Consider the following 24,322-nt stretch of genomic DNA (forward strand, 5'->3'; position numbering starts at 1 on the left):
AGTGTAGAGCTTCCCACGCCACAGGCTAATGGCATCAACAATCTCTGAGCTGCTCGTTGCAGAGCTCCAGGCAAGTGCACTGAAGGCAATGCACAGCCCTACTGTAATGCGTGAAACTGACAATTGCAAAAGTGCGCCGCTCATTCCACTCCAGCGCAGCGAAGGAACCGTACCTCCCAGAGACGTGTAAACAGAAGGCAGTCATTAGACATGGCAGGTGATGAGTTGTATTTCCGAAACGTTTTCAAGCTTGCAATGGATTTACACCATTTAATCTGGCCCCCCGAAATGGTAGCAGTTTTGAGGGACTTCAATAAATGCCCACACTTTGCAAGCAACGAGCTGTAATCGAAGGACGCTGGCGCCAGCAATTTATTGTCGTCATGAACTGTAGCGCTTAAACGAAGTTGCACAAAACAACTATTTTGTAATGGACTTTCGCAAAAGGGCTTATTTAGGGGCCGGGACAACTGCAATGCAAGCGGCTTGGGCCATTTGTTTCGAAGACGCTACTCCATCAGCTAACTCTGCAGCCCATAAAAATTCCCGATCAGTTGGAGACGCTGGGTGCATACACAAGCGCGCGTATGCAAACGAACCCCGCCGAAGAATCGTTCGCTAGGCCGGCTAACATACTGCAATAGCAGGCGCGCCGTGATGGCCAGCATGCTCCATCCTTGTTCGACCGAGAAAACGGCCACACATAAAACGCGCAAGACACAAAGGGACGAGCTGCTCCTGCATGGCTACGCTGCCAGCAGCTGTGGTCACAGGTGGAAACGCTCGCGCCGAACGCCGCGCATAAAATAGCGCCAACTAGAGCAGAACTACTCGGGTTCGAAGGCTGCACGCACTGCAAGAGCAAAAAAGAAAAAAAAAACAATTTCGAAAGGCGCTCTAACGTTTGCCTGTAGCTGCTAAGGAGAAGCGGATACTCCACTTTTGGCGCATGCACAACAGCCCGGTTCGCGCAGGCGAAACCTTTAAGCCTAAGTTGCCGCTTACCGCATCATTCCTAGCGCTCGGTTGCGTCGCTTCCTCGGCAGACGTGTCGCAACTCAGTTCATTCGACGGCTTTCGGCTTGGTCCCCTTCAGGCCCGCCTCGCCAACGAAGCATCTCGACATCGACGAGAGCGTAAAAAATGCACTCAAGAGCAGTAGGTCGCCGCAACACACATCCCACAATGCACAAGGCTGGCGCACCTTTCTCCTTTATTTTTTTGTGCAGCGTTCCCGCACAGGCACATTTGCGCTATGTGCGATAGATTATCGCGTATTACAGACGGAACCGTTTATTTTAAATTGCAAAAAATTTTCCCAAATTTTTGGTGGCGCTTAGAATGTGCCCTAGGAAAGATTGCGCGTCACGCAACACGCGATCTGTCAGACCCACCAGTGCCTCGTCTTATTTTTGGTCCGACGCAACGCCAGCAACGCCACGCGCCCTAGTGACGAGGCTTGGCAACCAGTGGACGATCAGCTGCAACGTCGGTGAAGCGTTTAGAGGCGCGAATTAAATGTACGGCTATTTGCTGCACTAAACGCACCCCGAAGGTACCCAGACAAGCACTATCAAGAGCCGGCTGACGTCAACCAGCTGCGGTTAAGAGAAGGCGAGTAAATTCAAGTCTCCCGCGTGTTCTGCGAATGTCGCTCCCCTGCACGGTAAGCGTGGTGTGCAGGAAAGCCTATCACGTGGGGCGCTTTACCCGTGCACTGCCGTGCGGGCCGCGCGCTCGCGTCTAGAGAATTGAATTGTAGCATTTCACGTGCTGGTAGCGAATGTAACGGTCCGCACATGCAGGTATTGCGCGGGCATCCACACACACACTCGCTCATTGCGGGAATATCAGCTGATCGATGGGTAAAAGGCGATCGATCATTAGAACCGATACAGAACAATGATCGATCGTTCGAACCGATACAGAACAAGGTAACGGCAGTGCAGTTTCGAGCAGTTGTGCGTTTGCATAAGTATTTGGATTACGGCGCCGCAGCGTTACCGCCGGACGAGCCGTTTAATGCCGGAATGACGAGAAAAGTTCGGTTCAAAAGCGGCGGGCCACCTGCAGGGGTGCGGCAAAATGAACGAAAATCCGACCGAACGTCTAGGGCGCACTGTTCAGTGACACTCGTCCGAGTATCTGGCCTGCGTTACAGCTGTGCTGCTGGCTGAGCTGGCTGAGCCGCTCTACACGTTCTCTTCCTTGGCGGCCGCCTTAGCTCCCGGTTCGGGCGAGGGATGGCGCGGCGAGCCGGCGAGGAAACAGGAAGGCGGATGGTCCGCAGCGTCTTCCGGGAGCCTCGCGTTGACGTAGGTAGTGACGTCAGAGCCCGGACGTTTCTGCACTGAAGATGGCGACGGGTTTAGGAGGTGTGAATGGATGTCCTGATCCCGATATTGGAGATTCTAGGAAGAGGCCCCTGGATTCCGAGCTCGAAATTGGGGCGACGAAAAGGTCCCACCATGGCGGAGGTAGCGTACCATTTGCGTCCCGGGGGGCGTCTCGCGGCGGCTGCTTGGCCAGCACAACTGGGTGTGACGTGGGTCGCACCATATGACACAGCGGCCGGACCCAGGCAGGCAGGGCTCGCTTTTCGCCAGCCTCCGCTCGACTGGGGCGGGGGGGCCACGAACGCGTACTTGACAGCCACGAAACGACGTCGGGGAGCCGCTCCGGTGCCGGCACAGCCCGGCCCACTGAGTCAGGTGCCGGGGGCATTTTTTTTTATCGCCGCTGAGATGGCGAATTATCTGGGCCCCATCAGCCGGTGCATGCTGTCTGCGTCGCGATATTGCCGTCCAGGAGCAGTCTCGCAAGCGCCGCTCGTTCGCTGCTGACAGACGTGCGATCTCGCTTGCTCGGCCGCAGTTCTTTTCCTCCAGAGCGGCCGGGAAGCACCCGGCGAGTGTGGCCCTTTTTATTTGTTGTTTTTTTTCTCCCCTTCGTCGCACACCTATATCCCCGGCGATTTCGTCGTCGTCGTCGTCCGGCCGAGCAGCCCGGCGTTGTGGTCGCCGCTTTTTCTTCTTCCTCGATGAGCTAGCGGGGCCGGCATGTGGGACAGCGGACTTTTCTTCCCGAACCTGCTGCAGCAGCGAGGTGTTGCGCCGGGCCTCGAGCAAGGTCGACCATTTTCGCGTCGAGCTGCTCACGCTGTTCTCAGCCCCGAAGGCAAGTCCCCGCCGGCTTTCCAGCCACGGTTCACTTATTTTCTCCCAAACGAAGCCCCGGGGGGAACCTTCCGCTACGCAGGGGCCCGTGTTTGGCCGGAGATTTTCCGTTTTCCCCCTGACTCTGCATGTTTTCGGTCTGTTTTCCCCCTTTTCGCTTTCCGGTAGTTGGGCGGCCGATCGGGCTCGCGGCCGACGACGGAGGAATGCGGCGAATCTGCGGAGGCATTTGCTTCGCGAACTCGCCGCTCGCAGTCGACGGGGGCCGTGCATATGGCCTGCGCCGGCACGGCGACACTGCGACATGCCTAGGCCTATCGTGCATATTTGGTCGCCCGACGTGCGATCTACTTGACGAGCCCCCCTAGCGCGGTTCTGGCCAGGAAGCGAGGCGCCGATTGAGGGAGGACAGAAAGGCGACACCGTGAGGCAGCGTCCGCGTCGTACCGCTAGCGGTTGAGGACTCTTTGCCGGTGGCTGGAGCTGCCCCCCTTACGCCCTTGCCTGGGCAGTGCGCTCGACTGGCGGAATGCAGCGAGTCCGATCTCGACTCGGCCGTCTGCGCTGGCCGGCGTGTCCTTGTGGTTGACCCGGCTGTGCTGCGTCTCGGTACGGCCGCGGTAATCGCATTTATCGTCGGGGCCCCGCCGCCAACCCTTTTCGGGCCGCCCTGCCCTGCCGCCGCGGAAGGCGTGAGCATTTTCGCCTCGTGGGGCGAGGCCTGCTGTGGGTCGGCCTGAGCACCGAGCTGGGCCCGGGGTCGGCGTGAACGGGTTAGTCGCGTGCCCGAGCGACTAACGGGGCGGCCGAGATAGGGCCGGTGGGCCGATTGCCCGGCGGAACGCCCGTCGCGATTTGTGCACGACCTTGGTTCTGGTCCAGTTTTGCCCCCGCTGGCGTGGTTGCTTCCTCGTTTCCACGTCGCGGCACACACCTCCGGTGCAGCTCCGAGCGGAATTTTATGCGCGTGGCAGTTTTCTCGTCTTTTTTTTTCTGTGCTGCTTACGCGGCAGCTTTCATTTCCGGATCGAGTGCTTTGATTTCGGTTGTGTTTGTGTTGTCCTGGTAGCTTCAGTCCTGTCCCTGGCATGCAGTTAGCCGCTGCTGTCGGCTGTGCAATCGTTCACTTAGTGGCCGAGTTGAAGGTTTGCAGTACTAGCTGCTGGCTTAACACAATCTGTGCGTGCAGAAACTTGGATGCTCATTATTCCCAGTCCAGCATTAAGCCATTCATGAGGGCACGAGAAGCCCATCAGGGAAGGTGCACGACACCTGTATGCAGCAAGTGCTAGGCCGGACAAGGACTCATCGGCGCATGATGTGGTGAATGTAGTTTCACAGACCACGAGTGCTGGGGGACAGGATAAGGGCAGAGAGGTTGCCAGGCTGTGGGCTGTGCAGTTGAAGGCGTAATGCTGTGAACATTTTCCACAGTGATCTCTGCCGCATCTGGTTTTGTATGGCACGGGACTATGCATTCTGTATAATCCAAGCGCAGGTCGGTCGGGGTGCATGAAGGGATGTTGTGGACTTCTGGCTGATGGGGTGAGACAGGATGGTTGGTACCGCCAGGTGGTGATGATGATGTTTCGGGGGAGGGAGTGTTTCTTCTCGAGGGGCGGGTTGTCTCCTGCCCCCCAACGATGTCTCTCTCGTTTGCAGCCTCGCAGCCCTTTTGACGGGCGCCAGTAGCCGCTATGCTCAGGCGAAAGAAACGCAGTTAGAGAGCGTGAAAACGAAGGAGAGGGGCACGAAGCGTGCGTTGAGAGGAAACTGAGAGCCCGGCGCCTTCCTCCTACCCCGCGCTCCCAAAAGCTTTGCAAATGGAGCAATTACCACGACGAGCGTCAGGTACGGCCTTCGTTCCTCCTCTCTCTCTTTCTCTCTGCTGCATCGTAGCCCACATCACCGCATCATTCCTCATCTGGTCTCTCTCTCTCGTGGCCTCCCCCCTCCCCCCACACACCCCGGGGCTCGCCGAGAACGCCGCCACGACTCATACACATGCACCGGTAGTCCTGCCCATCTCACGTGCGCCCGTGTGTGCGTGCGTTCTTGCAAGCAGCCTTTGCCTTTCCCTCCCTCCAGGCAATGGGACGTTCCACTTCAAAATTCTGGTGCCCGCGGTGGCGGCGGGGGCCATCATTGGCAAAGGTGGCGAGACCATTGCACTGCTCCAGAAGGAAGCGGGAGCCCGGGTGAAGATGTCCAAGTCCAACGACTTCTACCCAGGTGAGAAGATGGACACTCGGTGGACCATCTGCAGAGCTGCCGGGTTTGATTCCGGCCATGGTGGCTGCTCTCCTGATGGAGGCGGAAACGCTCCCGTGTGTCGAGATTTCGGCCCACGTTGAAGGTGCCCACGGGGTCACAATTGATCCAAAGCCCTACGCTGCGGCATGCCTAGTAGCCCTGCAGGTGTAGCTTTGGGGCGTTGAACCCCACAATCTGATCCAGCGGTGGGGTGGAGGTCGGCTGAGGTTTGCCAATTCCTGGGCGGGTGGGTTACTCCCGACACAACAGCCAGTGTTAGGGTCTGGGATGGGGTTTAAAGGTGCTCCCGTTGATTTCTTGAAGGCCAAGCAATTCTAGGTAAAACAAATCGTGGATCTATGCACCACGGGGGTATTTTACAGCCTAGGTGGTAGCTTTGGTGTATTAAACCCCAGCATTGAAAGCAGCAAGTCGTGTCCCGCAGTGCGAAGGAAAGTTTGACATCCACCTGAATGCAGCCATACGGCTACAAAGGAAAGCTATACAGCTTTGAAACAGTAACGGGAAAAGACAAAAGTGCCATTGTATCTAGCTGCACACTGAGACTGATAGAACCGGCGAGTGAGACAAGGTCACATTGGGGAAGCATTGCTGGGTGAAACCTTATTCACTGGCCCCACCCTTTGCAGAGACTGTCACTGTGGCTTTGAGTAGTGGCATTTTTTCTTTTACCTTACCTTTACGCTGTGTCGCTCTTGCAATGAACTGGCGTTGTTGTGGTTCATACCGTTATAGTTGTATTGCCTTCATTTGTGATCATAGGCCATTATGTGTTTGCATGCATACACACTTGCACACGAGGACCCCATCATTGATGCATTTTGCGGGGATCTGTAGAACATGCATTGTGGGACAAACGTCGAGCAGCATTCAAATGGACTTTGCCTGTGCACACGTATGGGTACGTACATGATCTCCCACAAGCAGGGCCATATCGAGAGAGGCTTTGATGCTGCGGCCATGAAGCTGCCGATGAAATGGCTGCTGCGGTCTGGAGTACAGTTGGCATAACAGCAGTACCTTACACCGACCTCGAGACACACACGAGAAAATGGCTTCGTAGCACGTGGCAATCGCACAGGAGTCGACAAACTGCACGTATTAAAACCGACTCGCACGTCACGCATGGAAGTGGCCTTCGCTGGGCTACGGATAGGCCACACAGATGCAACGCACTCTCACCTGCTCACTGGATCTTCAAGACCCGTGTGTAGCAGGTGTGGGAAGGGCCTAGCTGTAGTCCACATACCACTTGCATGCAAGGCACTTGACACGTGACACAAACGTTTCCTGGAACTCTACAGCCGGCACATTCCACTGCACCGATCATACTTTTTAGCCGACGAACCAGTGTTTTGTGTGCAGCGTGTTTTTAGTGGAGATAAAATTACTGCAGCTCTTGTCATACCTTGCATCATCACCCTGGTCACCAGCCAGCTCCGTTGTCTTTTGTTTCGTTTCACTTTTGCTTTTACTCGCAGGCTTTTGTATGTACGGTTACGTCACTCGCTTGTCCCGTGGGGTGCTCTTTGCCCTTGTTAAACGTCGACCGCCATCAGCGAGCGAGCGATTCTGTGGTGTGCGTGTGTGTGCGCGCACAGCCCCCCTGAGCCGGTGTTTCCCCCGTGCAGGGACGACCGAGCGCGTGTGCCTCATCACGGGCAGCGTGGAGGGCGTCCTGCGCATCCACGAGTTCATCATGGAGAAGATCAAGGAGAAGCCGGACCCCACGGCCAAGATCGCCATCGACTTCGACCACAAGCAGCCGGCCGAGCGGGAGAAGCAGGTGGGCTCCTCCTCCTCCTCCTTCGTCCAGAGTCTGAGTTCTCAGACGTCTGAGCACCGTTCTGCCTACCGCTGCCAGTGCCGTGGCCTTGCTTCCATTGGGTCCCTGGCGTAGTGCTCAGCCCCCCTCCCCTTGCCCCTTCCTGCGCAGGTGAAGATCCTGGTGCCCAACAGCACGGCGGGCATGATCATCGGCAAGGGCGGCAGCTACATCAAGCAGATCAAGGAGGAGAGCGGCGCCTACGTGCAGATCTCGCAGAAGTCCAAGGACCACGCGCTGGCCGAGCGCTGCATCACGGTCATCGGGGAGATGGACAACAACAAGAAGGCCTGCCACATGATCCTGGCCAAGATCGTCGAGGACCCGCAGAGCGGCAGCTGCCTGCACGTCTCCTACGCCGAGGTGACGGGCCCCGTGGCCAACTTCAACCCCACCGGCTCGCCCTACGCCAACCCCTCGAGCGTCCACTCGACGGTGAACAACTCGTCCGCCAGCTACAGCTCGAGCGGCAGCCTCAACAGCCTCAGCCCGACGGCCAACTTCGGCGGCGCGGGCGGCGGCGGCTCGCTGGCCGTGGCGGCGCCCTTCCCCGGCGCCAACGTGGCCCAGCTGCTGGAGAACGTCAAGGCGGTGCTGCGCAGCAACGGCTACACGGAGCAGGCGACGGCCGACATCGCCACAGCCATGGGCACGCTGGCCACGTACGGCGTGCTGGGCTCGAGCCTGGGCGCCCTGCTGGCCGGCGCCAACGGGGCCCTCATGGGCCAGGGCCCGCCGCCCCAGCAGCAGCAGCAGATGTACCCGCCCTCGCCCATGGACGCCACCCCGCCCGTGGTGGCCGGCAGCTCGGGCATCTTCGGCCCCGTGGGCAGCGGCGGCTTCGGCTCGCCCCGCTCCGAGCGCTACCACAGCGACATGGTGTTCGACCCCTTCCGGCGGAACTCGCCCGCGCTGGGCTCGCCCGGGGCGGCCAACAACGGCGGCGGCGGCATGCCGGTCAACAACAACTCCTTCGGGCTGGGCACGGCCCTGGTGCCCTCGGCCGGCGGCGGCGCCATGTGCAAGTCCCCGCCGCCCTCGGCCGGCGACAAGTGCTCGGACGCGGTCAAGCGGGACCTGGAGGTGGGGGAGAACATTGTGGGGGCCATCCTGGGGCCGGGGGGCAAGTCGCTGGTGGAGATCCAGCGCTTCAGCGGCGCCGCCATCCAGATCTCCAAGAAGGGCACCTTCGCGCCGGGCACCCGCAACCGCATCGTCAGCATCACGGGCACGCCCAACGCCGTCTCCACGGCCCAGTATCTGATCGAGCAGCAGATCGCCGAGGAGGAGGCCAAGAGGTCACAGCAGAATGCACTCGGGGTGCTGCGCTAGGTGTGTGTTTCTCCCTCTCCCCTCGGGCCTCCCCTCCCCGCTCCATTTTGAGGATGTTGCAATGTGATGTTAGCATAGCGTAATAATATAACATACGGATATACATACTGTATATATATATACTACACGCATGTCTGGGTGTGTACAGGTGCAGAAGTGTGGGCCATTTCCACGTCGGACTCGGGTGTCGCGCACGCGCTCCTTCGCTGGGTCTCCTCCTCCTCTCTCTCCTCGTCGTAGTGTGCCTTGGGAAAGGTTCTCTCCCCGCCCCCGCTCCCAGTACAAGCAGTAGCGCCTATGCAACGCCCCGCCTGCTGCTACCGCGCGACGACACGGGCCCCGACTGCTGGCCGGGGGAGGGAGGGGCGCTGTGGCCGGACTCTCTCCGCCGGAGTTGCATCCCGCGTGCGCTCATGTCTCATAGCATTATTTATTTTGAAAGCCCTGCTCCTCCCCCCTGTGTGCGCGGAAGCGTGCGTGTGTGTGTGTGTGTGCATGCATGCTGTCGACCTGCTGAGGAGAAAGGGCCGTGTTGTTTCCACGCCAGGAGGGGCCACCCCTCCGCTGGCACGGCGACGCTTTGTTCTTTTTTGTTTTTCTTCTCGCGCGCCCGAGGGGGCGCCACCACCATCTTCCTCCTCCACCCCACCACCCCCACTCTTTTACGTTTTCGAGCAAACTTTTAGAAGAGAGAAGCGCCGTTCCCCCTGGGCTTGCAGTGTTGTGCGCGCAACCATTGCTTCTCCTCCGCTCTGTGCGGGTGCATTCTGATGCGAGAGACCTTGTTGAACCTTACCACGATGATGATGGACTCTGTACACTGTGCCGCCGCTGCGTTGACGAGAGAGAAGAAAAGAATATTTACTGCGGCTGCCGTCAATAGGTGCAAGTGCTTCTTCTGTTAGACACGTTTTTTCCAATTTTTGCCATGTTTTTGTTTACTTGTTCCTAACACATAACAAAGGGTTGCATGAACATTTGCCAGCATCTCTCCTCCTCCTCGGACACATTGTTGTTTTCCTGTGTGTCGTCCCCCCACGTTTTTTTTCTTCGCACACTCTTGCTAGGAATATTCTAATTGTGGCCCCCCACTGGGGCACCTCCCCGCTCTGCCGGGGCCGAACACTGGTACATATATACAGAGGGCAGTACTTAGGGCAGGGACTGTGATTCTCTCGGTGGTTCCCCTGAGCCTCTAGTCTCGAGCCGCACGAAAAGGCTGCCTGGGCTGCTGCTGCTCGCCTCATCACCCACGGGGGAAGGGCACACGCACCAGGGTGCCACAGCTCTGGCCGGTCAAGAAGGCCCTCCCCACCACCAACCACACCCTTTTTTTTTTCTATGTCTACAAAGCGGGGTCAGGGAAAGTTACACAACAAACTGCTGCAAACCATTATTTTTTTTATTGTTGTATAACTGTTGTATCACTGCTAGAAACACTTAATAAAATGGAGAATAAAGAGAAAAAAAAGGGAAAACATCCAGCCTGCAGCAAAGCTGCCGAAAATGTGTGCTCTCTCTCCTTCCTTTCGGGTGGGTGGCTCGTGGTCCTAGGGCCAGAATCCTGGGCAGCCTTCGGCCAGACTGGCCAGCTGGTTCGGGAGGCCGCCCTCTTTCAGACGCTGCTGCTGCAGGTGTGCCTGGTACCGGCTCAGCTCTGCTGCCCCAGGCGGGTGGCATGCCTGCGCAGGTTTTGTTCAAGCAGTTCATGTCATTGCGTGCTAGAGGACTGGGCAGTAGTGCATCGTATTTCGCCAAAGGTGCAGCTGAAGTAATCTTGTTCATAGAGGCGTTTCTTTTTTTCGAAATGAGCCACATCCAGAAACAGAAACCAAGTCGGGTAGAACTGCAGTGACAAGAACTCGGCAACTGTCTCCTAGAAAAAGGGGTGGCAAGAAAATCTGAAATAACGCCCTGCAAATGTGTATGCACATCGTAGTTAGTATCGAAAATGAGCCAATTCCTGCCGTTTCACGGATCAAAATGAGCCAAATCCATTTGGTTTGCTTTTGACTTGACTGTTCAGACTTTTGTGGGTGTTATCAGGTTTTTTTTTTTTTTTTTTTTTTGCTTTTCTGAGCTGGCTATCATGAATTCAGACTGAAATTATGAGATCAGTGAAAGATTTGTCCCCAAATGTGAACGACGAAATGAAACACAGGTGTGAAACAATGAATTCATCTCATCTCTTTCGTCCCTACGCAGTAGTTCTGGTTATATTAATTTTTTACTCCCATATTTACTGTTTTAGAACTTAATAGGCGCAGCAAGCCCTGGCAAATCTGCCCCCTCCTCCACTGGGGGTACAAACCACTTCATTAAGAAGAGCCCTCTTGTGAAGCATTTTGGAAATCCATGGCAAGGCAATGAAGAGCTTGCTTGCTTCGTGAGTGCCTTCAGGTGTGCCCCCAAAAATTATCCCACGGAAGATTTGAAAAGAGCTGCTAATGGTGCCAAGAGGAGCTCTTTGAATGTGTTTAATGCCTTTTCCGCCAAAGCTCAATCGCACTGTTCTTGCAAGCCAAATTAGAGTTTTCATAAAAATGCCGTGTCAACTTGAGTGTTTCAATGCAATACGAGAGCCAAATCCAAACATACCACACCAATATAGCCCGAATTTACCGCATAATTTTTAGTTGTGGCCTGAAGCTTCCCCTAGCTGGCACGTAACATATATTGTATAATAGCTTTGACAGCACTACATTTACGTCCGGTAACAAACTTCCGGTAGTTTCTCAAATTTGCGTTAGGTGGATTTTGCTCCCTTCGAAAAAAAAAAGACGCCTCATATGCCTTCACTTCAAACATTAGGCAAACTTACAAGACCTTCACGTTCACAACACGCTGTCATTTTCGTTGGCAATTGTGATTTGAGCCTGAATTTCCATCGCTAGCCAATCATTGCTCTGGCCAGCCTTGGGCGTACATCCCAACATTGAGCAACCCTGACAGTCTTGTGTGTTCGTTCTTGACAAGACATCAAGACAGACTAGCGCCTCATTTCATTTTCAAGAAACAGCCACCGATAAGTTCCTCGACAGCGCTCCCTGCCACCAAGCAAGTGCTCACCTTCAAAAGAAAAAAAAAAATGTGCGCAATACGGGAAGTGCTTGGAGCACTTGTCCACGAGTAACCCGCACGTCGGAATTCGTTTGATACGACTGAACTGGAGGCACCAGAGAAAGTCTTCGCCCGTCTCGCAAAAGTCCCCGTGACTGTGCGAGAAAGTGGCCGGTGAGTGGCGAATTTGCCTCCCCATTCAGACTGGCTGTTCGAAGTTCCCCTCTGAATTGGCATCGCTGTTTTGGGACAAGACAGCGCTCCGGAATGAACCACTTTTTCCTGCCTCCACGGGCCCTTCAAGGCCTGCCAGTGGCAGACCTGGCAGCAGCTCTGCGCAGCACTCCGGTCGCCAGACCAGCGAGCCTTGCTGCTGCTCCCAGTGGGCCATTGTGTGCAAATGAAGGATTTCACCGCATGTACGTGCACGTTGAAGGAAAGTGCATCGTGCCCACAGACAACTGCGCGCATTGTGCGGGGAGTAAGTGCATCGGCCTGGCTTTCTGCTTCGGCACAATCCATGTTATGATCATCCGTCACTTCCCAGGGTTCATTTACATTTTGTGGCAGTTTGCAGGTGTGACTTTGCCGAGCAAATTCTACATTGCAAGGCGTCCCACACCACTGGCAAATGGAACAAGCACACATCAGCTAAATGGTACTCGCACGGTGGCTGAGAACGTCCTGATACCTTTTACTGCCCTCCTTTTCCAGCTGGCACTAGCGAATTTTTTTTTTCTTTCAACGATGCTTTGGTGGATGCAAACAGCGCAGACGGAGACTATGACTAAGAATAAGATAACAGCACTCTTGCACGGCGCACTTCATGGATTACCAACTAGCCTACGCAGAGTAGTTTTAGCCTAGGTTCGCTTCCTTAACTTGAGTGCTCCACCAAGTCCAGACCAAGGTCGTTAAGTACCGTATTTTCACGCGTATAACGCACCCCTGCATATACTCCACACCCCCACTTTCATCTTAGAACGGGGAGCAAGTGGGCTGCTTGGTGCATGTTTAAAAATGCAAGAAACAGCGCAAAGGACAGCACGCAGAGTGGAGCATGTTCGTCTTCTACTCTACGTCCTGTCCTTCGCGCTGCTTCTTACATTTTTAAACCCCACTTTCAGCCCGGCACAATAGAAAAAAAACACCTCGTGTATTGCCTGCACATTTGATACAGGAAAGGCTGCACCAAAGCTACTGCTCAAGCAACACATCGCATACTATGTAGACAGAAAAAGCGTATATTTAGCAAGCAGAACACATAGACAGCAAGGCAAAAGTCCCAATTCACTAATAAAATTCAGCTGTTAGAGTGCACTCGTCCTTGTATGTTTTGTGCAATCGCTGCCATGGAAGGCTTATACCTGTGCTACACGGCCGTTTCAAAGGAAGGCCGCTCAACCTATGGTCTATCGAGTGCCCCACTAAATACACAGGGAGCAGTTGTGGTGGAGAGTCCAATTGTGAATGGAGACTTGCCGTGTAGCACAGGCTTTAGTCAATGTTACTGCGTAGGCGCTACACAGCACAATGCACTTTGCTGTGAAGCTGCACTAAGGAGAAACTCTGCATATTATCTGCACCCCTACTTTGCCAATAAAATTTTTGCATTTATGGTGCAAGTAATATGCGCGAAAATACGCTATCTTTCTCCACTATTATGCCACCATGTCAGCCCAATTTCTCGCTACTATTTTTTGCAGATCACTTTCGTCCAGTGTAATGCCTCTGATGCCTGTGCTAGACGAGCGTTTGAAAGGACATTTCAGTCGAATGGCCTTCGAAATTGCAAATGCCATTCCAACTGGAAGGAGTTGCGCCGATCTAGCACGACAATTCTCAAGGGCAGTTGAAAGTTTCCGCGTTTGCCCGCCATGTTTTGGTGTTGCCACTGCTGCCTTGTTTCGTTTTTTGACAAAAATTTAATTTTAGAGTAAAAATGTGAAAAATAACATTTATTAGCGTTCAAATTGATAACAATCTACAAGCGTGCACAAAACATGCAATAACAGCCAGTTTTTTTTTCTTTTGTCGCACCGCCAGTGTTGAAAGTACCAATTTACCTTGTAACGTAGAGCAAGTGATACAAAACAGAAACAAAAGAAAAAATATGAAAGTTGTGTACTTTTAACACCAAGTTCTACTTGTTGGTAATTGCTTTGTAATTACGGCATGCAGGAACTGCACCCAAGAGCATTACCGTTCGCGTTTCAAAGGCCTTTGAGAACCTCGAAGGTCGTTGGTGGTGTGCTCCTTTGACTGAAATGGCATTTCAACCACAGGCCTTTGAAGAACGTCGTGTAGCAGCTCAAAGGTGCCATTTGAGTCAAGTGACATTCGACTCAAAGGCCTTCGAAATGCTCATGTAGCGTGGGCATAAGCCTTCATTAAGCTTTTCGATGACAAAAATTTCCTGTCTTACTTCCCGTATGGCTTTAGAGAAGGCTTCTCACTGCAACCTGATGTCTATTGTTTGCAGCAGGGTGCCGGAACGAAACGAAAACCAGAAACGAAAAACGAAAAAAACAGAATCTTTGGCCGGAACGAAAACGTAACGATATTTACTACTTCGTTCAAGAGCGAAACCGAAAAAATTTCGTTTCGGTTTGAGTGGCAATTTCATGTGTTTCAGGATTCATTCAATTTCCATTCAGCGAAATGGGAAATTGCCATCGTGAAATCATCTTTCGTCTCTATGGCAGCACCCACTCTCCTCCAGAAGGCTTGCTGCCTGCTTCCACACTCTCTCCGTCAGTGCCGATAGGGGCGCTGCTGAGGTCCACGCATGATTGCCACAGGCATCTGGCTGCGCTGCAGACGTCGCGGCATGATTTATTTATTTAGTTTAAGAAAATACCCACATTAGCCCTACGGCATTGTTTAGGGGGTGCGATACATAAATAAACACGAATATTCTAAAACACGACATCAGAACAAGGAGCAAAGCGTACAACTTTTAGCATGAACACCAGCATACACCACTAGCAGCGCAAAAAGAAGATTACAGCCGCACACTCAATGCAAACAGCTACAATTCATGTTGCACTTGTAAGCAAGTGCTGCCAGAGCGCAGCGAAAAATATTTCATGAGGAGCGCGGAAGCAACAGTGTCGGGCAGGGCACTCCTATTTATTGAAGTATTTTAGAAAAATACGCTTGCAATGCGGTAGTGGGCAATAATTATTCACAAATTTTTGTGCTGTTACCCTTCGTTCGGATATATACGGTGGAAGTGGGGGGTGGGGCTTTGCTGAAGGTACTGATGTTAAGGGGACCCTGCAACACCTTCCATCGACTACTAGTAATGTATTTTGGGATAAAGTCTATTGTCCCAGAAATCTCTTCTCGCAAGAGTTATGAAAATCCGTTCACAATTAACGAAACTACGCGCGATGAGAAATCGCACATAATCGTTCCCTCTCAACTCGACCGCGGGCAACGCGACGAAAGCTGCGCGCTCTCTCCCGGAGAGGAGGGCGGCTCGCGGCGTTCTCTTCGGCGGCCTTCGATATATCACATTCCGGGTAGTTTTCTCCTTTTCTCCGCAACGCGGAGGGGCCTATTTCCGGTCTGGTGCCACAAAAAAGCAGGCATGGGTGCCTGCTCGCAAGTGCGCGCTCGGGCTGGTAGGGCGTTTTTGAAGCAATAAACGTTTGTAGTCGAGTGGTCCCGTTGAAAGGGAAGTATTGAGCTCATCACTCAAACTCCGCGCACACTCAAAACACAAAAGAAACTGCAAAACTGTGCCTACAGGTTCAGGCATAGAAGAGGTTCGTACACAGCGATGACGACGACGGAAATGGGAGAATCTACCCGCGAAGTTGACCAGTGACAGCCGATCGGGCAGCCATGGCCTATGTGACGTCCCTCAGGCCATGCATAATGAGGACAACTGAAGAGAGAGCAGCTTGTTTTTCCGCGTCTTTCACATCGATTTGCGCGCTCACCGCTTCACGTGCTTGTGTAATATTTGGCTCAGGTATTCCTGGCAGTGTAATCTAAACGTTGCGCAGGTTTACTTGCACTGCTCAAAGAGTGTTGCAGGGTCCCTTTAATCCATTGCTACATACTCGCACACAATCTCTTTTAAAATTAAAAACAGGAGTTTTTCAGTTTTCCGTGAGACAGACCGTTTTAAACTTTTAACAATGAGATCACAATTACAGAGTTTTTGAAAAATTATATTTATCAAGAGAATTATTAAGCATCACTTCATCTTGTTTAATGTAATTTCACAATCCTCAATCCTTTCAAAAATATCGATTTTTCTCGTGCAAACACAAACCGTTATGAACCGTTAAGAAGCATTTTTTTTTTCCGTTCCGGAGCTGAAACTAAACGAAACTTTTATTTATGGAACAAAACAGAAACCGCAACGAAAAACATTTCGTTCTGACACCCTGGTGATATATTCTTGACCAGTTCCACATTAAAGATTTTTCTAAAGTTTGGGGCCTTGTTTCTCATGTTCAACTTGCACAGAAATAATTAGTGGATCCCCACATGTTTATAATTAATCGTATATCTGCGACTGATTAGCCAGTCCCATGTCATAAGGCATTCCTCAAGGTAGTCCCCTAAATCCCTTGTTATTTCTAATATATGTTAATGATATTGTAGATTTAATCACTGGACCAGTTCAAGGTGGACTGTTTGTTGACATCTGTTTTATTTAACGAAATAACATGCTGCGAGGACCAGTCAGTAGTGAATTCCAATCATCATAACACATGTGACTGGTGCAGCAAGCGGAAAATACCATCACTGCTGTGCGCTGTACAAGGTCGTCCATCAGCTGTACTATCTGAAGCACCAGCCTTTATTGCTAGTCAATGCAACATCTTCATTGCCAAGCTTTCCAAAGCATCTTCAGTGAGAGCTGACAGCACGAGAATGACTGGCCGTTGCGTGTGAAAGCACAACCTCGTAGGATTGGGGCTTTTTCCCGTCCAGAAAACTTGACATCATCATCGAAACACATCCTGCTTTGGCATGCAAGACCAACGCAGCACCTTTCGAAAAATGGTACAAAAGCACACACATTCCACGACGTCTCTCGCAAAGCTACTGCCCAGCTGGCCAGGGCTACACTATTTCCCAAAATGAAGGCGTAACTGAGGAAACCCGAGTGTCCGCTTGCCCTGAAGTGGTCAGCTTTTATAGCAAGCAGCATTCTGCGATTTCACCTTGAGAGAGTCACTAAGGCCTTTGCATAGCGTGCACAGTTTCAATAATGCACAGCCCAGCTGCACTGTGAAGGGTATCGCATACCAGCCACGCATGCGCACACACCACAAGAGCAATCGACAGGAATGTAAACCCTGTGCCTGTTAGTGATGTCGGACTAACAATGCCCATCTTTTATATTAGCACCGAAAGGCAGTGCCGACCACAAAGCAAGTGCACAGACCTTGCAGTGTCCATGATGGCACACATGCCTCCGCTTTTTTAATATAGACTCAGAATCGGCCATGACTTTATTGCCCCACTGAGCCCAGTCACTGTTCTCAGTCACGCTGGCCCAAAAACACAACAAGGACGATGCCGCTCAATCTGGTACACCTAACGAAGTCATGAGGCAGTTATGTGGACAGGGGCCGGGCCAGCCCTTGCACCGTGGACAGGCCTTCCGAGTGCGGCTCACAACACGGGGGCGGGGGGCAAGGCGTCGTGCGCCGTTCTCGCTGCTTGTGAACGCCTGAACAGTGGAGCTGCCCAAATGCCACGTCTCTCACAAGGGCAAAAACCTTGACATCGCTCACTCTCACCGCATGGTTAAAGCCTCTCTTGCAGTCCCCAAGGCTGGAATCACAGCTGTCGCATACACTCACGCCTTATTGTAGCAGATGCGGGTAAAACAAATTACTGGATATAACGAGCAAGACCAGAAATTCGGCTGGTCAGGTTCAACTTACGAGCCTTTCAAAAAAACCACAAGCACTCAACCAAGCACGGGGTCGATAACGAGGCAAGTGTGGCTACAGATAGCGCCTAGGCAAGCTCGCAGAGTCACAGCCCATCAAGAAACGCCTTTCAAAGGCAACCCCTTCGGGATTCCACCACGAGCACTTGTCAGTGAACCAGCGGGACGACAATGGAGACGGGGAGGCGAGTCAACACTGCCCACTGGCTGGCTGCAAGGCCCAGAGACCACTCGGCTCCATCTAAACGTAGCTTATTGTGACTGCATATCAGTGGGCAAAGGAAAACCGATGCAAGTACAAGTTTTGCATCACATGCTGCTGTTGAATGTGAAAAACTCAAAATGTGTTTGTAGTGTAGTGCAGTTCCTCAAACATTCAATGGATTGCCATTGCACTGTGCTTGCTGAGTCCGAGTCTTATCCCCATTCTAAGCGCAGCAATTCAGGCATCTACTTCTACGACTAATGCAGGATATAGCAACAAAAACGGTCTCGCTACAACCAAGAGGTTCGAATGTGGCAGCCACTCCTCCCTGCGTGGTATAGTGAGCTGAACTTAGCTTCCTAGAATCCAGGCATTAGGTAAATACCAGCTGGCACTGGCTGCACAAGTTGCAGGAAACTGTGACGGACAGTGTTTTAGAATATGCAGTGCACAACTTCAAAGTACAGGTGTGCAGATACAAAACTCGGAACTGCAAATTGAACACAAATAATAGCAAGAGACTGCAAACTAAATAGAATGTTTTTGAACAGGAATATTCCTGCTTCGTGTCTCAGTCTCTTTGCCATACGCGATATTAATGTTCCCAAGCCAAAGTTGTGTTTCCACCATGTTCAATAATTCAACAACAAGTGCATCCCTCTTGGCACAATTGCTGCTTCGCTGTTGAAAGTGCCATTTAATGGTAAGCCTGCATGGCCCTGTGCCATGTGCCACTACGCTCTGCCTTGGCTACAAACACTGGCTTCCAAGCACTAGAAAGCAAGGGCGGTTGTCGTGAGCTTGCCATGCTCATTTCTGGCTGCACTCATCACCCGCATTACACTACAGACTTCTCCAATGGCGCAAGCAATTTGTAAAGAATGTGTGCCCAAGCAATTTCAGCGCCATGCCCAACAGCAGTTTCAAGCAGGTGGACTTTCGACAGTGGACCCCACTGCACTAGTGGTTACAAAACATCCTAAGCATCAAATCGAGGCAGGGGCTTCGAACAAAAACTTGGCAACCATTGCTAAGGTGAAATAAGGGTTACGCAACATAGTATTTTGAATGCAGTAAGCGAGTGTGACTGACCTTCCTTGCAGCCAGTGAAAAGGCGCGCTCGCTAGGCACGCGACTGGCTGGAGCCAGCAGGCTTTTCAATGCAACAATTCTCACTCCTGGCACTTTTGACAAAACGCCCACCTTTGGTTTTGCCACCCTAAGCACAATTACGTTCCAGTCCAGCTAACACTCTGCGTCGTTAGCAAATCTTTCGTCCCTGCAGGGTTTACACACGATAGGCTTGCTTGCGTGGCTAGCTCAAATGCCGGCCGCGCATGAAGACACCCGGTGCTGAACACATGCTTGGCACCGGGTATGTTCATTGCTGCGCGTGCCTTCAGTGTGTTCCCTGTTGCACGGTCTCCTCCAGGCGCGACCAAGGCACAGAAACAGAGCACGTGTGCACCTCGCTGGGCGTTCGGGCACCACCGGGGGCTCCTCCTTCCATCGGCTTTCAGCAATTCCACCAGGCTCACGGAACTGTTGGACACTTTGCTGAACGCAACACGGTCTCTGTCAGCCAAAAGACACGCGCTTTCAGCCTCCTTCAGGCAGCGCATGATGGAACCTGCACACGTGTTAGCCTTACCTTGGCACAGGCGACGCCGCAGCAAGAACAAAACTGCCATCTGGCGGCACAAGTACCAGCCATCACGAGCAGCATCCCAGCTCTCCCACAGATCTCCAGCCCTGTGCCACCAGGCAAGCCCAGCCACAGTTTAGCTAACGGGCCTCGTGTCCGCAGTACCGCTGTAGCCCCGACTGACAGCCACAGCAGCCCCATTCCTACCACACTGGCTGATTAATATGAGCCACACTTTTCCTTGGTGCTGGCCCTTTTCAGCTCGGTGCCCACCAACACTGCAGTTTTGTTGACACGAGCACGCACAATACCACTGCTCGAGTGATGATGCTGTGGAGCCACTGGTCACAGCTTACTCATGCCTTTTCCTGTAGCCTCATCTCGCACTGAGAAGCCACTGAACTGGCGTTTGGAACTGAGAGCAGGTAATAAGGCTTCTGCAATACACCCACCCATATTAGACGAGCTGGACAGCATTAGCTACAGCAGTTACAGCTCAAGAACCCCACGAAGCCCGACACATACGCTCCTCAAGTGGGTGATTGCAAATCTTATTAGCAGCAGCACCCCCAAAACCAAACCAAAAGAAAAGAGAAAGAAGATGAAATGCTTGGCTACAGTAAAACATTGAGATGAACATTGGCATGAGACCAGCCTATGAGCAGAGCAGTTAAACACTTATCCACCCAAAGCGAGTACTCCCACCTGGCCCGTCAGCTTTATGCGAATGATGCCTGCATCTGGAGTGCATTGAGATCGTGTCGTACCACGCAGAAAAGGCTTCAAAAAGCTCTCACAAAAATATCTGCGTACCTTTCACCCAGGGGACTCCACCTATCTTCCGAGGAAAGTGTCGCCATTGTTTTTACTCGCAAGCACATGAAACGATGTTTGCTGGTTTTCGGAGGCCACACCCCACAATATGTGCGAACCCAAAGATTCCTCGGGATCTTATTAGACCGGAATCTTTCCTGGGCTCCTGAAGTCAAGAAACTCCGCGTAAAAATAACCGCAATGTCAAAAATCCTCGGATATCTCGCTGGCAGTCGCTGGGGCAGTGACTGTCGCTCTATGGTACTGCTCTGCAAAGCCTATGTCAACGGTTGACTGTGTTGCAGCCTCTTTATCCTCCAGAAGCTTCTGCCCACCAGCAGAAAGAGCAGCCAGATGCGGCCAGAGACAGCGGCCTCCGCATCTGCCTTCATGCTCAGGTACGATCGCTAAGCTGGCTGTCTGCCTTTGGACGTGATTCAACTCCAGGAGACTGAGCGAATACATCTGCGACATCGGCTGCACGCCAAAATCCATACACTAACAAGCACAGTTGAAAATGGTAATTCGAGTTTCGGGCAGACACTCAGGACTCTTTCTGTTCCCTCCCAGGCACCAAAAGCAATGCCATCTATTTTCCCACCCTGGACCCTTTCACCCCCACATATCAGACGCAGCACCCCCGGAACTGACTCCAAAAAGAACATGCCTCAAAGTGGGCTCCTACAATTAACACTTCTCCATATCAGCCGGCTGCACTCTGATGCAGACCGCATCTTCACAGATGGCTCCTGCACACCTGAGCGACAGTTCCTCTGGAATATTTATCTCCACAGGCCAGACGTGCTCCTATCGCCTCGAGCGTGCGACATCATCTACGACTGCCGAGCTTCACGCCATCAAGGAAGCGATACGCTACATTTTACACCAGCGGCCCAAGCAGTGGACTGCTTCCACGGACTCGAAGGCGGCTCTCCCAAGCCTGCAATGCAGCGACTGCTGCACTGTTTGTGGAACATGCCTCTCCTGACATCACATGCCTGCACCAGCTTGCCACCGAAGCTGGACACCGTGTGACGTTTCAGTGGCTCCCCGGTCACTGTGGTGTGCTAGGAAATGGGCAGGCGGATGAAGCTGCTCACAGGGGCCTGGAGACGTGCAATGTGAGGAAGATTTCCTTCCTAAGCGTGATGACGCAACTCTGGCGAGGGCGTGCGATTTAATGGAACGGAACCCTCTCTGGTCCCTTCCAGAGCACCAGCATGCCTTCCTACGCTACATAGACCCTGAGCTCAGGATGAGGCTGCCAGAGGTACTTCCGTGCCGATTAGAGACGTTACACCACCAACTTCATGTCAACGTAGCGCTTACGAAGTCATATCTTTTTCGACTTGGTGTCACCACAAACCCTCACTGTGACAAGTGTGGATCGCTGGAAACCTGGGAGCATTTGCGGTTGGAATGCTCCACATATATACATGCAAGGTGCAGTCTTGCGCAGGAACTAGAGCGCGTCAGCCCAGGACCAATTACTCTGAAAGTACGTCTTGGTCCATGGCCATCTCCACCAGCTCAGCGCAAAGCACTGGCGGTGTTGTTCGACTATCTGGACAAGATTGGTGTCGTTGCCATGATTTAGAGCTTAAAAACCAGACTTTTTAAACACACTACTGACACAAACTGAACGTCATTTCTCGTCATTTTTCTCTCTTCTTATTTTTCTTCTTCTTTCTTCTGCGCTGTAATCTCTTGGACCTTTTCCTTCTCCCTCTCCCCCTTCCCCCGCTGAGTAGCAGTCGAAATTCCAGCAAACACCTCCGCTTTCTCCCCTAAAAAAGAGCCCTCCCTCTCTCCAGTTAAACTTGGCTGGGAGCCAAACCAGCACTACAACCAGCACGCCTCAACACTGAGCCAATGTGCAGCCAGTGGTGGCCCCAGGGTCAGAGAGCCTGCTCAAAAGAGTGAGCTTGGTTGCACGGAACTGGAGCCAGCACACCACAAGTGGGCACATCTGTGTAAGCAAGTTACCCTAGAAATAATCAACAAACGAAAGCACAGCAGAGGTCATTTGTTCAAGCACAGTACGCCTTCCTTTAAACAACTTGCCCTACCGTGCTGTCGCCCTATCGTGCCTGTGCTTCAGCTAATAAGAATGCAGAGCCCGGGAAGTTGTGAAGCAAGAGAAGAGGAAGCCCACCAGACACACCACACAGCAGGGCTGCTTGAGCCGACCAAGAGTCCCCCGTGTTCCGCAATGCAGTCCAAGTGCCGACCTTGTGGTCAGCCGCACAGTGCACACTGGGCGGCCGCAGCCGGTCGGTGCCCTTACCACCCACAGCGTGGCCTTGCACGCTCAGACTCGTGCGTCGGCCAGAGAGAACCAGCCAGGTAGTCCCTTGGGATGCCAGAAGAGCCTGCCCGTCTAGAGTGCTTGGTGGCTCTCGTCCCGGCCCTTCCCCCGACCGATGCCCCCGTCCGCAGGGCACTCACCCGCAGAGCCTGCCAGAGGAGCCGCTCGTCCTGGTGGCGCCAGCGCAGGTAGGCCTGCAGGGCACGCTGCTGCTGGCCGTCCCGGGGAAGCCACTGGCGGGCCTGCAGGGGGCGGGACCCCACCATGCTGCACTGCTGCACCTCCCCGCACGGCCCACGCGAGCTGCCGCCACATCGACACGCCCAGCCGGCCGAGCCAGGGCACTCGACGAGGGAGCGCCTCGTGCAGCGCTGAGCGACGAGGCAACTCCCAAGAACAAGTGCTCGCTGGCTGAGTCGGTGAAGAACGCTTGGCGACGCGGTTCCAGTGCCAAGGCAAGGCCCAGCCTCCTCCCGGCTTGCGGCCCTCCAGCCTTTAAAAAGCGCTCCGCCCCTGCCGTCAAGACCTACCCCATCTGGCTGCATGACTGTCGGCGCAGCATCGTCCTGTTGCCCACGCTGGGAACCAAGCCCAGCCCCCCTTTTCTGCACCCCTGGTGTTACAGGCGCCCCTCTCGCTTATTCGGCCAGTCACTCTGCTGTGTACTTCGTGCACTGCACTGCTCGCCACAGCTGCAAGTGTACGGGGCAGCGCAACGTTGCCACAGAACGCGCAAAACTGCTTCCTGTGTGAGCCACTCGTCTGCACTCAACTCTGGCACAAACATTATGCCGTTCTACGGCCAATCCATAACACCAGTGCCAGAAACCCTCTCTTCACTTCCCCACCAAATAAAATCCGCTTTCAGCCGTGGAAAAAAAAAGTTTCACCATTCCACTCTGTTAAGGTTGCAAGCGCACAAGTTGGGACAGTTAGTAGGCTTTGCAAACAATCCAAAAGGCAACAGGTTCAGAATACGTGCTTTCGTTTTTTGCACCTCGTCTTCCTCGTGCTCTTTGGTTGGATTTGCCAGTGCCAAGCCCCTTTCGTTGCACTCAAACCTGCCATATCGGGCATTTTCGAAGGGACCATTTAATTACCCGTTCCACACGCATAGGGGGGGAGATGCTCCTCGTTACTGAAAGGCGCCCACCCCGCTCAGTGACACTTCACTCAATCCCAATGTCTCTCCCACTTTGCTGGCAGAATGCTGCCTCCGAAGAGCGAGGCAGCCGTGAGTGCCGAGCAAGGTGGTTTCCCACGTCATGCGCTCCGTGCTGGGAACCAGCCAGCAGGGCAGGCAAGAAGGCCAGCTGAGAAATGGCTGCCCAGAGACGCCGCCTGTGAACTGGCCCCTGTTTCTCCCCAACTCGATCCCCAAACCTCCGCTCGGGTCGTCAGCCGTCCGTAGTCCAGGCTGCAGCCCTGCTCTAATGCCTGCACGCGCACTGCAGTGCACAGACAGTGGTATCTCACTCACTATTCATCCAGTCGGGGCCACAGTTGAAGAAAAAATGCAAGCAGGGTGGACAGCAGGTGCGGGAACCTTGATTTCTTTTGACAGCAACATACGAGCAACCAGATAACCGTCTGAGGTTCAAGCAAGCCAAAGTTCATGATTGTGGCAAGAGCAGTCCACTCGCTGGTATGTACTTCCATCGACTTTTGTCAACTACGGATTTAGGGAGGACAAAACTGCACCCCTAACGGGTCAGCCACAAGAGCAGCCACCAACGCTGCAGAACCACTCGGTTGACG

At 53.3% G+C, this 24,322-nt stretch overlaps 2 protein-coding genes across 11 annotated transcripts in view; one reads left to right on the plus strand and one right to left on the minus strand.

The window, feature by feature from the left end:
• The first annotated feature begins 2,309 nt into the window (after nt 1–2,309).
• Nucleotides 2,310–10,085, plus strand: Ps (RNA-binding protein Nova-1-like protein passilla). 4 transcript variants are annotated; one of them, XM_077681666.1, is made up of 5 exons: nt 2,501–2,711; nt 4,839–5,027; nt 5,265–5,408; nt 7,082–7,236; nt 7,387–10,085. In XM_077681666.1, the coding sequence occupies exons 2-5, from the start codon at nt 5,000–5,002 to the stop codon at nt 8,605–8,607; spliced, it is 1,548 nt and encodes a 515-aa protein (XP_077537792.1). In that variant the 5' UTR covers nt 2,501–2,711; nt 4,839–4,999; the 3' UTR covers nt 8,608–10,085. The 4 variants fall into 4 exon arrangements, with proteins under 4 accessions (XP_077537790.1, XP_077537792.1, XP_077537791.1 ...); XM_077681667.1 differs by lacking the exon at nt 2,501–2,711 and adding an exon at nt 3,058–3,177; XM_077681664.1 differs by lacking the exons at nt 2,501–2,711; nt 4,839–5,027 and adding an exon at nt 2,310–2,477.
• The window catches only part of LOC144149927 (uncharacterized), a 28,471-nt gene continuing 14,137 nt past the window's right edge, over nt 9,989–24,322 (minus strand). For 2 of the 7 annotated variants that reach the window (XM_077681674.1, XM_077681669.1), the window contains 3 exons: nt 22,705–22,806; nt 19,267–19,373; nt 10,121–10,289 (listed from right to left, as the gene is read on the minus strand). In XM_077681674.1, coding sequence (XP_077537800.1) covers nt 10,259–10,289; nt 19,267–19,373; nt 22,705–22,806 — 240 coding nt within the window. In that variant the 3' untranslated portion in view covers nt 10,121–10,258. Of the gene's footprint in view, nt 10,290–19,266; nt 19,374–19,449; nt 19,551–22,704; nt 22,807–24,322 lie in introns of those variants that run through there. The other 5 variants (XM_077681675.1, XM_077681670.1, XM_077681671.1 and 2 more) reach the window with 4 other exon arrangements.

The sequence above is a fragment of the Haemaphysalis longicornis genome, unplaced genomic scaffold (assembly GCF_048455015.1).
Source record: "Haemaphysalis longicornis isolate Haplotype H1 unplaced genomic scaffold, Haemaphysalis longicornis Haplotype H1 scaffold_8, whole genome shotgun sequence".
Lineage (NCBI taxonomy): Eukaryota > Metazoa > Arthropoda > Arachnida > Ixodida > Ixodidae > Haemaphysalis > Haemaphysalis longicornis.